The sequence below is a fragment of the Myotis lucifugus genome, unplaced genomic scaffold, assembly GCF_000147115.1.
Source record: "Myotis lucifugus unplaced genomic scaffold, Myoluc2.0 scaffold_382, whole genome shotgun sequence".
In the NCBI taxonomy this organism is placed as follows: domain Eukaryota; kingdom Metazoa; phylum Chordata; class Mammalia; order Chiroptera; family Vespertilionidae; genus Myotis; species Myotis lucifugus.
In genome coordinates, this window is record NW_005871430.1 from 689,262 (window position 1) to 703,740 (window position 14,479).

The 14,479-nt window shown below is 43.9% G+C and overlaps 1 protein-coding gene across 3 annotated transcripts; it reads left to right on the plus strand.

Annotated features, from left to right (window-relative positions):
• The first annotated feature begins 1,966 nt into the window (after window positions 1-1,966).
• Window positions 1,967-13,009, plus strand: EI24 (EI24, autophagy associated transmembrane protein). Of its 3 annotated transcripts, none has more exons than XM_023743253.1 (11): window positions 1,967-2,075; window positions 4,555-4,668; window positions 6,205-6,350; window positions 6,999-7,059; window positions 7,902-7,968; window positions 8,492-8,616; window positions 8,900-9,019; window positions 9,364-9,475; window positions 10,148-10,259; window positions 10,655-10,729; window positions 12,008-13,009. In XM_023743253.1, the coding sequence occupies exons 2-11, from the start codon at window positions 4,627-4,629 to the stop codon at window positions 12,168-12,170; spliced, it is 1,023 nt and encodes a 340-aa protein (XP_023599021.1). In that variant the 5' UTR covers window positions 1,967-2,075; window positions 4,555-4,626; the 3' UTR covers window positions 12,171-13,009. The 3 variants fall into 3 exon arrangements, with proteins under 3 accessions (XP_023599021.1, XP_023599023.1, XP_023599022.1); XM_023743254.1 differs by lacking the exon at window positions 1,967-2,075 and adding an exon at window positions 2,585-2,755 and having other exon boundaries at window positions 4,556-4,668; XM_023743255.1 differs by lacking the exon at window positions 10,148-10,259.
• The last annotated feature ends 1,470 nt before the right edge of the window (window positions 13,010-14,479 follow it).

A 14,479-nucleotide genomic window follows, 5' to 3' on the forward strand; every position in this document is an offset into this window, starting at 1 on the left:
ATATATGTGTTTTCCGATGGTCTTAGGCGACCCCCTGTGAAAGGGTTGTTCGACCCCCAAAGGGGTTGCGACCCACAGGTTGAGAACCGCTGCTCTAAAGGTTAGTGCAGTAATTCTCAGTGGCGAATGTCTGACTTTTACCAGGTGTTCTAGTTATTGTGGTTAAGTATCTAGTAACTACAATATGAATTGTTCAGATGATTTCACCCTCCATTATAGTAATGGACATATTACGCTGCCAGGTGGTTGGTTTCTGATAGGTGGGATAATTGTTTATTCATATATCCCTGCCAACAGCACTGTGTGTGTGTGTGTGTGTGGGGGGGGGGGTGATTCATGGAAGTCTTTCCAGGTAAGGGATGAAGGTTGCTTAGGATGACTGTCCATCTTTGAGCCCCAGAAATATCACAGAGTCGGAACCAAAAAAGACCTTCTCACGGCCATTGCACTGCACTGCAATGTCGTCTCCACCTGTGGAGTCCTGCTGAATATATTTCATCCATTTTTGTTATGCTGGTACTGGTAGGCTCCCTTAAAGTAGAAGTGGCCCAGCTGGCTTGTAGCATGGTAAAAGCCCTGAATGCCACCACCAGGGCTATACATGGGAGAAATCAAGAGGTGAGCCAGGTCAGGGAGGCAGTTCTAGAGAAGCGGACAGCAATAGGTTGTTTGCTGTTTGTGGCGTGGCCACGGTTGTGAGGAATTTAAAGGAATGTGCTATTTTAATCTTTCTGACAAGTCTCAGCAGATAGAAAACATATCCAAGATCCTGCATTTGGTGTATTCCATCTGTGGACGAAAGGGGCCACATGCTAACCTGACAAGCTCAGGGAACGCCTTCATGGCAGTCTTACAAACTCAAAGACCTAAAGTAACCACAAAGGATGGTCTGAAATTAAACTTTAACTAAAAGCAGTTATGGTGGGTAGTCACACCTAGGCTGGTATCTTCACTGACAAGGTCAACCTTTACCTTAACTGGGCCTGTCTTTTTGCATCTATGATAACATCGATAAAAAAAAAAAAAAGGTTAAAAACTGCCATTCTCTGGAGCAGCGGTAGCCAACAGGTGTTCCGTGAACCACTGGTGGTCTGTGAGGTCCAAGAGGTTGGCGACCGCTGCTCTGGAGCATTATCTCAATTCGCTGAGATTTTGCTTCCCAGCAACTGTTGACAGTTTGGCTCAACTAAACTCACAAAAATTCTTTACAGGTTTGAATGTTTTAACAGGAGTGAGATATATAGAAGAGATTGGGAATAGGGAGAAAAAGGTTATAGGTAGGGCTTGATGGTTTGATGCCAAGAAAATGCCTGTCCCTAGGGTAGAAGTGGACTGGTGAAGATGGAGATGAAGTCTTATCTCTATTTACTTTTATGTTTTTATCTTAACCATCACTTTGCCCACAGAGTATACCCCTAATGCAGCCGAATGGCATGGCGGCTTGTGCTATTAATCATTTGGAGCTTGACTTAAACCCATCATTGCTTGGTACCTTTGGTTACAGAAAATTTCCAACCAAATAAACCAAGGTGACTTCTGTATTATTGTTCTCCTGTTGTCAGGCTTCCTAAGACTTCATAAGGACATGCAACTCTGCACAAGTAAATGGGGAGGGCGAAGAGCAGGATGACGGATCCGGAAGAACCGAATCTGGGAAGCGCTCCGGAAAGGCTGGGCGTCCCAGATTCGGCGCGGGACGTGCACCGGCCTGTGGGCCGACTGGATTTCCCAGGCTCCGTCGCCCTATGTTGCCCCGACCCGGTCTCTGCCCTGGGCGGCCCGTGCACTTCCCAGCAGCCCGTTCACGCCCAGTGCGGGCGCAGCCCCGCGTTGCCTCCGCCACCGAGGGGATCTCTCCCCCTTTGCCTTGGTGGCTCCCCGCCCGCCCAGTGCCCAGTGCCCACCGCCCCCGCCCCCGCCCCCGCCCCGGCCCCGGCCTCCCGCGCATGCCCAGTGCAGGTGCCGCCTGGGCTCGGCCCTGGGAGCGCCCGGGCGGCAGCCGGCTGTCGGCGCGGAGGATCCCGTGGCCCGCGGTGGGCGAGGGGCCGGGTCGGAGCCGAGCGGCGGACTTGCCGGTAAGGTGCAGGCTCGGGAGACCCAGGCAACTGCCGCGCGCTAGGGACTGGGGCGAAGGAAAGGGAACCTTCCGGTTCCGGGCGGTGAGATTCTGCAGGCCCCGAGCTCCGGGGTCGTGTGGTTTGCGGGGAAGGGACCCCCCCTGGAAAGGAGGAATGCCCGGGGGGGGGCGCGCGTCCCATGCCTCCGTGTGCCCGGTGGCCGAGGGCGAACGGCTCCGCGCCGGGTGCCGCTGCGGGTGCGGAGGGAGCTCGCGGTTTTCAGTGGGAATCGCCGAGGACTCCGGGAGCCGCCACCGGGCGGACCTGGAGCCAGTCCAGGGGCCGGTGAGGAGGAGGGCGCTCACCTTTCCTGCACCTGCAGCGGGTCTGCCCGCCTCCTGCTTTCCGCACTTGGGCTTCGTGTCTCTGCAGATGCCTCCCAAGTTCTAATGACTGCGAGGCACTCGGTGGCCAGGGAGGGGTATTTCCAGGATTAAGACACATTTTGTCTATGGAATGCTCGGGGTAAACAACAGTCCTCTGGAGTGAAAGGTCCGACCGAGGGTAGAACGCCGGGGCTTTCAAGTTTGCTGTAGCCCAGCCCTGTGCTGTCGCCTTGGGTTAGCCATTCATCTTTGGAGACTCAGTTTCCCCGCCTGTAACATGATGTGGACCCGTTGCACTTTCCCTCCTTCCAGGTGAGTTGGAGGGTCCCCCCTGCGCTCTTCAGTCTCTGTGGGGTCTCAGATTGTGGCAGGTTCCTTTTCTCCAAACCGGTAAATCCCAAATATTCCCGAAGGAAGGCTGCTAGGATCTCCGCATAAAATGTGAAGTGACCTATCTTTCAAAGGCCACTGCTGGTCAGTAGGTAACCTGCCCCTCGGTGCACGCAGAAGCCAGGTGTTAATGGCCATGGTTCAGATAACAGAGCTGTTCTACTGGCCTGGGATTGACCTGCTTCAGGCTCTCTCTGCCCCGTGAGGGATCCAGACTCAATATGTGGCTAGCTCACTTTGGAGTGCGATTATGTTCATAAAGAAGTTTTTTATTTTCATGTTATTGCACTTAAAAACATGAAGATTTTGATACCCTTAAAATATAGATTAGTAAGTAGCTGGTTCAGAGTGGATTCATGCGAGTCTTTCCAGACCAGTGTCTTTCTTGTGTGTCATCATTGAGCATTTTACTACTCACCTGGCACTGAGTTATCTTTCACGCTGAGATGGTTTTCTGTTTGTTTTCAAGTGGGAGTGAGTATCAGGAGAAGTTTCTTGCCCTGGAAACCTCTGTACCTGAAATGAAGGGAGTGCGTCTGTGTAGGATTTGCCCTAAGGAGCAGATGGTTCAGATGGTGTGCGAGTTACCTTCTTCCTGCTGTTGTATTCCCTGCTCTTTCAGTTCTGGGTGGCATTAGTCCAGTTGGGTCAAGAAGGTACAGTTTGGTGAGGTGGTTTTAGGTCAGGGAAAGTGTGCTTACGTTTTGAAATTTGAGGTTTATATAAGCTGCCTGTGAAATTCTGTCGTTATAATCTATCTCTTAAATTGAGAATACCTTAGATTGGTTTAATTAGGATTGAGAAGTGTTTTTGTTTTTAATCCTCACCTGAGGATATTTTTCCTATTGTTTTTTCAGAGAGAGTAGAAGGGAGGGAGGGGGAGAGTTGAAACGGCGACCCTTAGGTGCATGGGCTGATGCTCTAACCATTGAGCACACTGGCCAGGGCTAGAATCCCAATTTCTTAATAAAATTTCTGAACATGGGTTTTATCATTCACCTTAATGACATTAAGTGGGAACACAAATTTGAAGAATACTTACAGATATGAGCTTTCAAGTTCTTAAACTTTGAAGCTAGATTTGTCGTTTACCTGAGAAATAAAATGGGAAAGTTGTAGTGAGTTAAAGAATATTTGTACGCGTGAACTTTTTTTGGCCTAGTGTAAATAAAATCCACTGTGTCTTGCATGCTTATTAAAATTGCACTTTTATATGCATATATTTAAAATTGGAAAGTGTATGGAGGCCCCTTTTGGAGGTCTTGGTGGGAAATTTCACATCACGCCTTAAACTTAACTGTGTGCAGGGGGGCCTTGTGCCTGAAGTGCATATTTAGTAAATTTTGCAAGAACTTTCATCTTGCTCTTGTACTTTCATTCAAGTGTTAGAGGTTATACACCAAGCATACCTATAGCTTAAGGAGATATTGGAATGTGTGTGGGGGCAGTTAGGGACATCAAAGTCCGGGGAGGAGATTACTGGTCCCAGAGCCATTTACCCCTGTAAAAGTGAAATTAAATTAAATTAAAAAATAATTTATCCATTGCAGATTTCATTAGTTGCAGGGATAACCTTACTTTAGTTCACTGTCCTAGTATCTAAGGGCTAGAATCCTAAGGACTCCTATTAGAGATGCAAGTATGTGGAAAATGGCATCATGCAGAAATGTACATGAAGTTACTTATCTTTAAATATTTTTCTCCCATTATCTCTGTTTCCAGGTTCTTCATGATGAGAGATTTTGGGGTGCTTCTCTCTCCTCTGTATAGTTGGTAGTTTGGGTGGTGAAGATATGGCTGACAGTGTCAAAACCTTTCTCCAGGACCTTGCCAGGGTGAGTACATCAAGCCATCTCATGACCCTTTTGCTGTAGGAACTGACTAGGAAATCCTTTAGGTATTCATATTTGTTGGGTCCTTCACATAGAGGTTTTTATCCTAATCCACTCTACTTAAGAGATAGGTATTACCCTAGCTTGCAGAAGCTTGGTAGACCTTCCTGGTGTCTATAGCATGAGAATCCTGGTCAGCTTGGGTCCAGAGCCCTTTTTTTTTTTTAAACTTTATTTTGGGATAATTTTAGACTTACAGAAAAGTTGCCAAATAGTACAGAGTTCCTCTGTATCCGTCACTAGGTTCTGCTAATGTTAGCATCTCCTGTAACCATGACACATTGGTCAAAACTAAGCAATGAACATTGGTTACATTACTGTTATGTAAACTACTACATTTGGATTTACTACATTAGAGACCCCCCATTTTATAAGGTGCAGATGATGATGCTCTAGGAAAATGTCCCATAAAGATCTGCTTAGAACCTAGTCACCCAGATTTCCAATGGCATAAAATTCTCTTATAGTGGATGTCTGAGGTCTAATGCCCTAGTTGTGGCCCCTCTAGCTCTATTCCTAGGAGCAGGAGAGAGGCCAGTTCTGATGGGGGTGGGGAGTTTGAGTTAAAAGAGAAATGGAAGGAGTATCTTGGAAGGGCTAAAGAGACTCTATGCAATGTGATCTACTTTTAATACCTTTACCTCCTTGTGTGATAAAATTTCAACCCTGGATCAGTTCTGCATTGTACACTTTACATGTTTGTCTGCCCCATGAGCTGTAAGTGGGGATCCTGTCATCATTCTCGTACATACTAGGCCCTCAGCCATTTGAACTCTACTATCTGGAATATTTAAACTGTTGTGGAAGATTTAGAAATTAAAAGCAAAATAAGACTAAAAATTACTCGTAGGTAAAAGATCAGGTGCACACTGTGCCAATTTATGGTGCTATCAGTTGGTAGTTCATAAACTTGCCCGTGTCTCTGTATCCTGGTGATTATCTCCAACATTTATTTTGGCTAATAACAATGGGTGAAAATGCCATCCTTAAATCCAGGCTCACCATTGCTACCAGATTGCCTTTTTGTGCTGCTGCTTCAGAAGTCAGGTACCCCAGCGCTACCACTCTACTTTGGACATAAAAGTGTTGTGGCAGTTAATTAAACTATAATTTTTGTTGTTGTTTACTTGTATACTTTTCCTGCTATGTTTCTTGATCATTTCCATATGGCCCATGTCTAGCTCATTGCAGATGCTTGGTATGTGGGTGACCCTATTTTATGTATAATAGTAAGTGTAGCAAAATATTGATCTGGTGAATCTGGAGGAAAGGGTATTAAGAAGTTTTCCATTCTTGCAACTCTTCTACAAATTGGGAATTATTTCAAAAAAAAAAAAATCAAGGTTCCCGTAAGCCACGTAGCAAAATAAATAGTGGTTTCCACCATGATAACACTTTACGGCATATAAGTAAGTATTCCCTGATCCATCATTTTCCCTCTTTAAAAAGAATACTCTTGTATTATACTCTTGTCTGTAGGGAATCAAAGACTCCATCTGGGGAATTTGTACCATCTCAAAGCTCGATGCTCGAATTCAGCAAAAGAGAGAGGAGCAGCGTCGGAGAAGGGCAAGCAGTGTCCTGGCACAAAGGAGAGCCCAGAGCATAGAGAGGAAGCAAGAGAGGTAAGGAGTGGAGGCTGGTGTCGGAAATGTCTGAGCCCCCTTCCAAGGGAAGGCACTTCAGGACATGACTGCTCCTCAGCATAGAATTGAGACCGTGTGACGTAACTTGGGGTTTTAGTAGCGCCCCATTGTTTTTTGTACTCTCTCCCCCCAAAATGTGATGTTATTCTCCCCCATCCACCTACAGTGATTTAAACTAGGGTCTAGCAGTCATCCTTGCTCAGATGTCATGGTGCTTGTTTTTTGTTTGTTTTTTAATCAGAACGATGACGAGAGAACCACAAAAGAATTATTTGGATTGATGGGTACTTCTAGGAGAGCCTATGTGGGTTTACTTATTTTTTTTTTTTTTTTTTACTTTTGCAGTCAGAAATATAATACTTGGATTTACTTATTGGTAGAACTCCAGACATCCTCTTTTAATCTTCTTCGGTCTTGGAGTTTAGAAAATAAATTTTTTGTTTTGAGAAAAGCTGCTTCTCTAGAAATGTTTTTGGTCTGTTCTTATTGACTGACATTAGAACATTGGGAGAACAATGGGTGCTGGAAAATTAATACCAACAAAAGATATCAAATGGGGAGCTACTGAATGACAGTATGAAAATGGCCTATCTGCCTTGTAAGCTAAATACATGTGTTCTTTTGCAGTGAGCCACGTATCGTTAGTAGAATTTTCCAGTGCTGCGCTTGGAATGGCGGAGTATTCTGGGTAAGTTCTTTTTCCTCAAATTCTAGGTGCCTTGTAAGTATCTTCGGATTGTTGCTGTTAATAGTTCTCTTCTGTTTTCTTTAAACTGAGACAAGTAGCTTTTACCAGCTGACACATGCTTAAGACCATAACTTAGGATTCTATGCAACTGGAGTGCTTTTATTCTCACTCAGAGAACACTTGTATGTAAATAAAGGGCTATTCCTAAAATAAGTTTTTTAAATTACTTATTCACATGTTTTAATGTTGTTATTGGTTAATAATTTCTCTTGACATTGTCTGGACATTTTGGCTAAGAGCATCTTGTGGGATCAGAGGGAAATGACAGGTGGATGAGGACAAGGGTCTCCCCTCATCTGGTTATAGCGATCTATTAGAATTGATATCTATTGAAACCCACACCAGAAAAGATTGCCTGCAATTAAGTGAGAAGCAACCCAGGCTTAGGTGAAATTTGAATACTTCAAAAAACAGGTAGTTAAATATTTCCTTAGACTTGGAATTCGATGTAATTTGTTCCCTTAATTTAAACATTTCACAGATGTTTCCAGGTGTTAACTTTAATAAAACATTACTATGCACTTAGTCTGTGCCTTTATTTTGTCCTGTATACAGTCTGAAATGTTCTTCTCTGCCCCCAAAGTTTTACTGTTTTTATAGGCAGTATTAGGTTTGTACCTCTTAGATGGATATTGGGATTAGAAATGGGTCCAGTTTTGGTGCTGCTCCGGCCTTCTAATTTATAAAGTCACCTCCATCTGGAAAATAATTGCATTGACACTTGGAACTCTTTTTTTTGAAGAAGGGTTTTTAATATTTACCTTCTTGCTTCTTTCCTTTAGTTCAGTCTCCTCTTGTTTTATCGAGTGTTTATTCCTGTACTTCAGTCAGTAACTGCCCAGATTATTGGTAAGTATGGTGCTGTCTGCCTGGGATAGAGGTAGGAGGTTTTTTCCTGTCTCCCTCAGTCTATGGAGCTCTTTCTATGTACCAGGAGCTTGGGATGTTTTTAACTCAAACCTCTCAACCGCCCTTTGAGTGGGTATTGTTATAGATGTCATTTTATGGGTGAGGAAATGAAAGTTAGTTACCAAGGTTAAATCATTAGTAAATGGCAGAGCTGGGATTTGAGCTCAGGTGGTTTCCTGCATCTTACTTACTGTTAATCACTGTGACATCTCAGTCACCACCAGGTAAGCAGGTTTGTCTCAAGGCAAGCAGCACATAGCTATGGCTACTCTGAACCGGAGTTGTGGCCAGAATTTGATGTTTGCAAAGAATAAAAATATCTGAAAAGGGCATAGTTTGTGCTGCAAAAAACAAAGATATGTGTGGGGCGGGGGTGGGAGGAATAGTCACGATTAGGGGTTCCATATTTGGTCTTCTGGTTTTCCATTTCTCCAGTTAAACGAACTCTTTTCCCCTTCCGTAGGTGATCCGTCTCTACATGGAGATGTTTGGTCATGGCTGGAATTCTTCCTCACGTCCATTTTCAGTGCTCTTTGGGTGCTCCCCCTGTTTGTGCTTAGCAAAGTGGTGAATGCCATTTGGTTCCAAGTAGGTCCAGGGCGGAATGGAGGCTGGGTCCTGTAGCATGAGGGTTGACAGGTGGCAGATTATAGCCTGCGAAGTGAGTGGCCTTGTAGGGAGCAACTCGCAGGCTTCCTTGGTCACGCAGCCAGTGGGTGGCGTTTGTGCTCCTGTAAAATGGAATTACCGTGTCGGGCCAACAGAGCTTTTCTCACCTGGCAGGTCCAAGGGAAGATCAGTGGCCTTAGCTTTGGGATGGATATGGGGGCCATTTCGTTCCTGGTTGGGTGAGCTACTTTCTCTGTTACAGGATATAGCCGACCTGGCATTCGAGGTATCAGGGCGGAAGCCTCACCCATTCCCTAGTGTTAGCAAAATCATTGCTGACATGCTCTTCAATCTTCTGCTGCAGGCTCTTTTCCTCATCCAGGTGAGACTGGGCACATGCACAGCTTTCAAAATAAAGGTTCACTAGAGGGAAGTTTACACAGACGGGGTACTGCATTTACCCTGGGGCCGAAATGCTTTATGGGAGGTAATGACTTTTAAATAAGCTTTTTACAGAAACAACTAGGAAATTTAAAAATCACAGAATAAGAAACATGAATTTACCTGCCCTTTCCTGCCACCTGGGCATTCTCCACTCTCCTGCTTGTCAGAAATTTGAGAAGCAACTGAATGGCTCTCGGGGCAGAGAGTAATGACTCGGTGGCAGGCGAATAGCGTTGGGTCTCTGAAACTTTGGAATTAAGATTTTCCATGTTTATTCTTCAGGGGATGTTTGTGAGTCTCTTTCCCATCCACCTTGTGGGTCAGCTGGTCAGTCTCCTGCATATGTCCCTTCTCTACTCACTGTACTGCTTTGAATATCGTTGGTTCAATAAAGGTAAGTCCAGCTGAAGAAACTCCAAACTAAACCTTGGGGGCTCACTTTGGAAATGCTGCTGCTAAGCAGACTTCTTAAAACTTACCTAACGCTTAGGCCCTTGGCAACCCGTCCTTGGAAGGAAGTAGCATCTTTGGCAAGAGGGCACTTACCTTTGGCTTAACCCTTAACTTTGATGCTGGGGCGTACAGCAATGCAGCATTACCTTTACGGTGCTTAATGTGATGTAGCTCTGACTGAGCCATAAATGAGCAGAAGGCATTCTGAATTAGAGAAATTAATTTGATGTCAGTGCATTCAGATAATTTTGGGTATTTTAAAAGCCCTTTACATATCTGTCTGGGTATGTCTGGTTGAAAGAGGTTAATTTCTAGGCGATGGCTAACTTTTTATTTGATATCTTGCTTTGCTTAGGACTAATCCTGACAAAGGATGCTGGTGGTGTCATTCATAATTCACTTAGCCTGCCAGCTTTGAAATTGTGATTATTGAATTGTAAAAACTTTGCCTCAAATCTTTATATCACATTTGGACAATGCTGAATTATGTGTTTTAGCTGTTTTCTAAATGGCTGACCTATATCCCAAACTCAAACCTCAAATTTGTCTCCTGTATTTAGTCATTTTGAGAAAAGGAAGTAAGAATTTCAATTGTGTTGGCTCCTTGTTTTAGGAATTGAAATGCACCAGCGGTTGTCAAACATAGAGAGGAACTGGCCTTACTACTTTGGATTTGGTTTACCTCTGGCTTTCCTCACAGCAATGCAGTCCTCGTACATTATCAGGTGATTTGGCTGGAGGGCCTGGAGGGGGACTGGTACAAAGCTCAGCGCAGGGAGCATCTTCTGGACGCCTGGTTCTGTGCTAGGCATTCTTCATTCCTGTTGACTGTTAGGCTGTCCATAGGACTTTCTCCTAGACATGTGTCAGTATTAACATCTAGTCTGCAGGACCTGTATGCCATATTTCATCTATGTTGCCTCCTGGAGCAGTGTTAAACATAGCCAGTGCTTAGAAAAACCCTTTTTTAAAAATTTAAAGATGTGTTTGATTTATTAAGGGCTTATCAAGCCATAATGTTAGCACTGGACGCAAAGGAATTTGGGGCTTCTCATGTCTTCTCCAAAGTCATGGCTGTTATGAAGGTGACTAATTATTTTTCTTCTTTTTTTTTTTACAGTGGCTGCCTCTTCTCTATCCTCTTTCCTTTATTCATTATTAGCGCCAATGAAGCAAAGACCCCTGGCAAAGCTTAGTAAGTATTAGCCAGTACTAGTCAAAGTGTAGTACGTTGTTTTCTGTGTAAAGGATTGGGGCTATAATACCACAATTACTAGTATATGAATGAGACATTTTAAAAAATAACCTCTTACATTTCTGGAAAACATTAATGTACAGTTTAGTAAGAGAAAAACACTTCTGGGATATATCCCCAAATTTCCCCCATGCATATATATGTACATGAATATGTTTTTAAAATTGATGCTATAATACATATTTTAAAAATTTAACAATTTACTGAATAAGGCATTTGTAAACACTGGTAACTATGTTCATTTTTGTAAGAATGGCCAACTTTTTAAAAAGGCATTAGGCCCATGTGTCTGGCTGTAGGAGTTCAATGATAACTAGAGGCCTGATGCACGGAATCGTCCACTGGTGGGGTCCCACAGCCTGGCCTGTGCCATCTTTCAATCCAGGACCCCTCAGGGGATGTGGTAGTGCTTGAAGCGGCAGGTGGCTAGGGAGGAAGCCAAGCCGGGCGCCATGCTGCGCCTGCCGCTGCAGCTGCCACCACTGCAGCTGCGGAGGTGCTCCCACTGTGGGAGCTCACTGACCACCAGGGGGCAACTCCTGCGTTGAGCGTCTGCCCCCGGTGGTCAGTGTGTGTCACAGTGACTAGTCAAATGTTGTTTGGACATTTGGTCGCCTAGGCTTTTATATATATGGATGATAGTAAAACAGTATTTTAAAAGGAGTCTTTAGCAGTAATACTAGCACTCCAAAAGTTTTATCACTTCAAAGAAAAGCTCAGCCTTTACTCAATTTTGGTTAAGTCAGAGGATACAATTATGTCAGATCTGTTTTGAGTTTTTGCTTATTCTTGCTGTCCAGCAATGCTCAGTGTGAGTCTTAGTAGGAATTGACTTTGTCTGGAACTCTCTTGAAAATGAAACACATACGCATATGATGTCTTCAGACGTAGCTTGAAGTTTGTGCCCTGAAGTCAGTTATAGAAAAGTGCTTCTTGGTTCAGAGTTAATCTGAAATATAAATTTGTTTCCAGTAAGTAAGCTTTGATACTTCAAATGGTGGTGAGTTCATTACACTTACGACAGTGACAGGAACCAGTGCATTCTTTAGTTGCTGCCTGTTTAATCCATGTGTCCAATATCTGTACTGTGTCTACTATCTGTACTTCCTTGATCAAATTTCACTTGTCTTATTTTCCCTGTCATTTTAAAACTTAATGTAGTCGGATAATAATTCTGACCAGCTGGGGATCTCACAAGTTGGCTCTCTTGCCTTGTAGCCTTTTCCAGTTGCGCCTCTTCTCCTTGGTGGTTTTCTTAAGCAACAGACTCTTCCACAAGACGGTCTACCTGCAGTCCGCCCTGAGTAGCTCAGCCTCTGCAGAGAAGTTCCCTTCGCCGCATTCGTCTCCTGCCAAACTGAAGGCTGCTGCAGGCCACTGAGTCACCTGCCACCCAGGGGGAAGGAGTGGGATTGGAAGGAGGCTGTGCAGTTCTTTCCTGGTTCACCACCCCCACCAGGGAAGGCAGGGCCCACTCTGCCAAGGGCCTTCTGCGTATTCCCTCCTGAGGAACTGGGATTTTTGTCTCAAAATCTCCTGACACCAGTATGTGGACTTTTAACACCTGTGAGTCTGAAAGGCCCACAGGTTTTTCTGCAGCTCTTTTCTAGCATTTGCCAGCCTCCCCTCGCCTGGACTGATTCGAATACTTTTTCTCCCCGTGCCATTCACCCTTCCACTTCCCCTTCCTGCCTTCCATCACCCTTGGATGAATGGATTTTGTAATTCTAGCTTTTGTATTTTGTGGACCTGTTATTTTTGTTGTTTTTCTGTGAAGCACATACATTGGATGTGGGAGGTAAAGGAGTGTCCGTTACTCCTGGTCACTCCCTTTATAGCCATCACTGTCTTGTTTCTTGTAACTCAGGTTAGATTTTGGTCTCTCTTGCTCCACTGCAAAAAATAAGCCTGAAGAGATGGGACAGGAGGAAAGACCTCACAGCCAGATCTGCTGGGTTTTGAGGAGTGATTTTTCCTTCCCCTTGAAGGGGAAAAGCTCTTTTCACTGGTACATTTAAAGTTCCCCAGCCACAGGGAGGTACCAGTTTTGGACAAGTGCCACTGCAACACAGAATGCTCAGAGAACCTGAACTCTTAAACTCTGCAGGTCTGAAATTTACTGTCGGCCATTGTCGGGTCTGTCTGATGTTTCAAAGGGGATATTGGGTGCTGCAAATCGAAACTGAAGGGGTAAACTTATTAAAACCATTAAACCTGTGATTGGTGTTTTTCTGTTATTTTAAAGAGACAAGTACTGGAGGAGGGGGCAGATGTCAAAACACTTGTACAATTTTAAAATGTCACAATTAAATGTGATTCGTTTACCACAAGGTGTGGAATGGTTGAATTTATAAATCACATCAAGAAACATATTCATGGCCCTGACCGGTTTGGCTCAGTGGACAGAGCGTCAGCCTGTGGACTCAAGGGTCCCAGGTTGGATTCCAGTCAAGGGCATGTACCTTGGTTGCGGGCACATCCCCAGTGGGGGGTGTGCAGGAGGCAGCTGATGTTTCTCATTGATGTTTCTAACTCTCTATCCCTCTCCCTTCCTCTCTGTAAAAAATTAATAAAATATATTTAAAATCTATTAAAAAAAAAAAGAAAAGAAACATATTCATGGAACCCAAGACTTAGTCTTGGGTAAATTGCTTATATTTTTTTGAGAGATTAGTCCTGAAAAATGTAACCTGAGGAAGTTTGGATTATGTCATGATGATCATGTTAACATCTTGGAAAGAATTTAGGATTGCTGAATTATTTGTTTTAAAGTCTGTGTGTACATCTCCTGTGTATTCATGGATAAAGAGATCCTTATAGATTTCAGTGTATTGAACATTCTCATTAGAGAAGAGATTAGAGATTTGGCTAACTGTACCATGTACAAGCCAAAATTAAGAGTTTAAGAATCACTTCTGGGGATGAAAACCAAGTTTAAAGTGCAGAAAGTTTTAAAATAGCGGGCATCTTGGGGGTGAGCATTGTTTTCCAGCTTGTGCAAAAAAATTATAAAAGACATAATTTAAAATAAGAGTTGCTTCCTCCTTTAGACACCTGGTCATTTGTCACTAGGACTGCAGAGAACTGCCAGGTTGCTGTGGGGTGCTTGGAAGACCTCAGTATTTCATCAGCTTGCAACTGATCACTGATTGCCTTAAGATTAGTTTAAGTTTTGACAAGTCGCTGTTATTTAAGTGGCCACATCTCTGCTGCCAGAAATTTGTATGTGTATTAACTAAATTAGTGTTAGTTTAGAACGGTGAGGGAGTTTGAGTGGATGAAGGCACTCGATTTTATCCAGCACTATGTCTTGCGATAGAAAATGCTTACAAGTTTAAGTGATTGGAAACGAGGAATCTGCAGTTTTATGGGTGTAATTGAGAAGTCAGGCCTGTGGCATCGTATCTACAACAGAAATTCTGGTAATCACTAAAAATGAAAATCAGCATGTTTTAATCATGTAACCAGTAGGATCTAAGGCAGGGGTCCTCAAACTTTTTAAACGGGGGGCCAGTTCACTGTCCCTCAGACCCTTGGAGGGCCGGACTATAGTTAAAAAAAAACTATGAACAAATTCCTATGCACACTGCACCTATCTTATTTTGAAGTAAAAAAACAAAACGGGAACAAATACAATATTTGTATTTGCATGTGACCCGCGGGCCGTAGTTTGAGGACCCCTGATCTAAG

Coding starts and splice junctions, on each gene's coding strand:
- EI24 (XM_023743253.1), top strand. CDS start 4,627: ATGGCTGACAGTGTCAAAACCTTTCTCCAGGACCTTGCCAGG. Junction 7,060..7,901: donor GGAATGGCGGAGTATTCTGG/GTAAGTTCTTTT, acceptor TCTTTCCTTTAG/TTCAGTCTCCTCTTGTTTTA. Junction 9,020..9,363: donor AGGCTCTTTTCCTCATCCAG/GTGAGACTGGGC, acceptor TTTATTCTTCAG/GGGATGTTTGTGAGTCTCTT.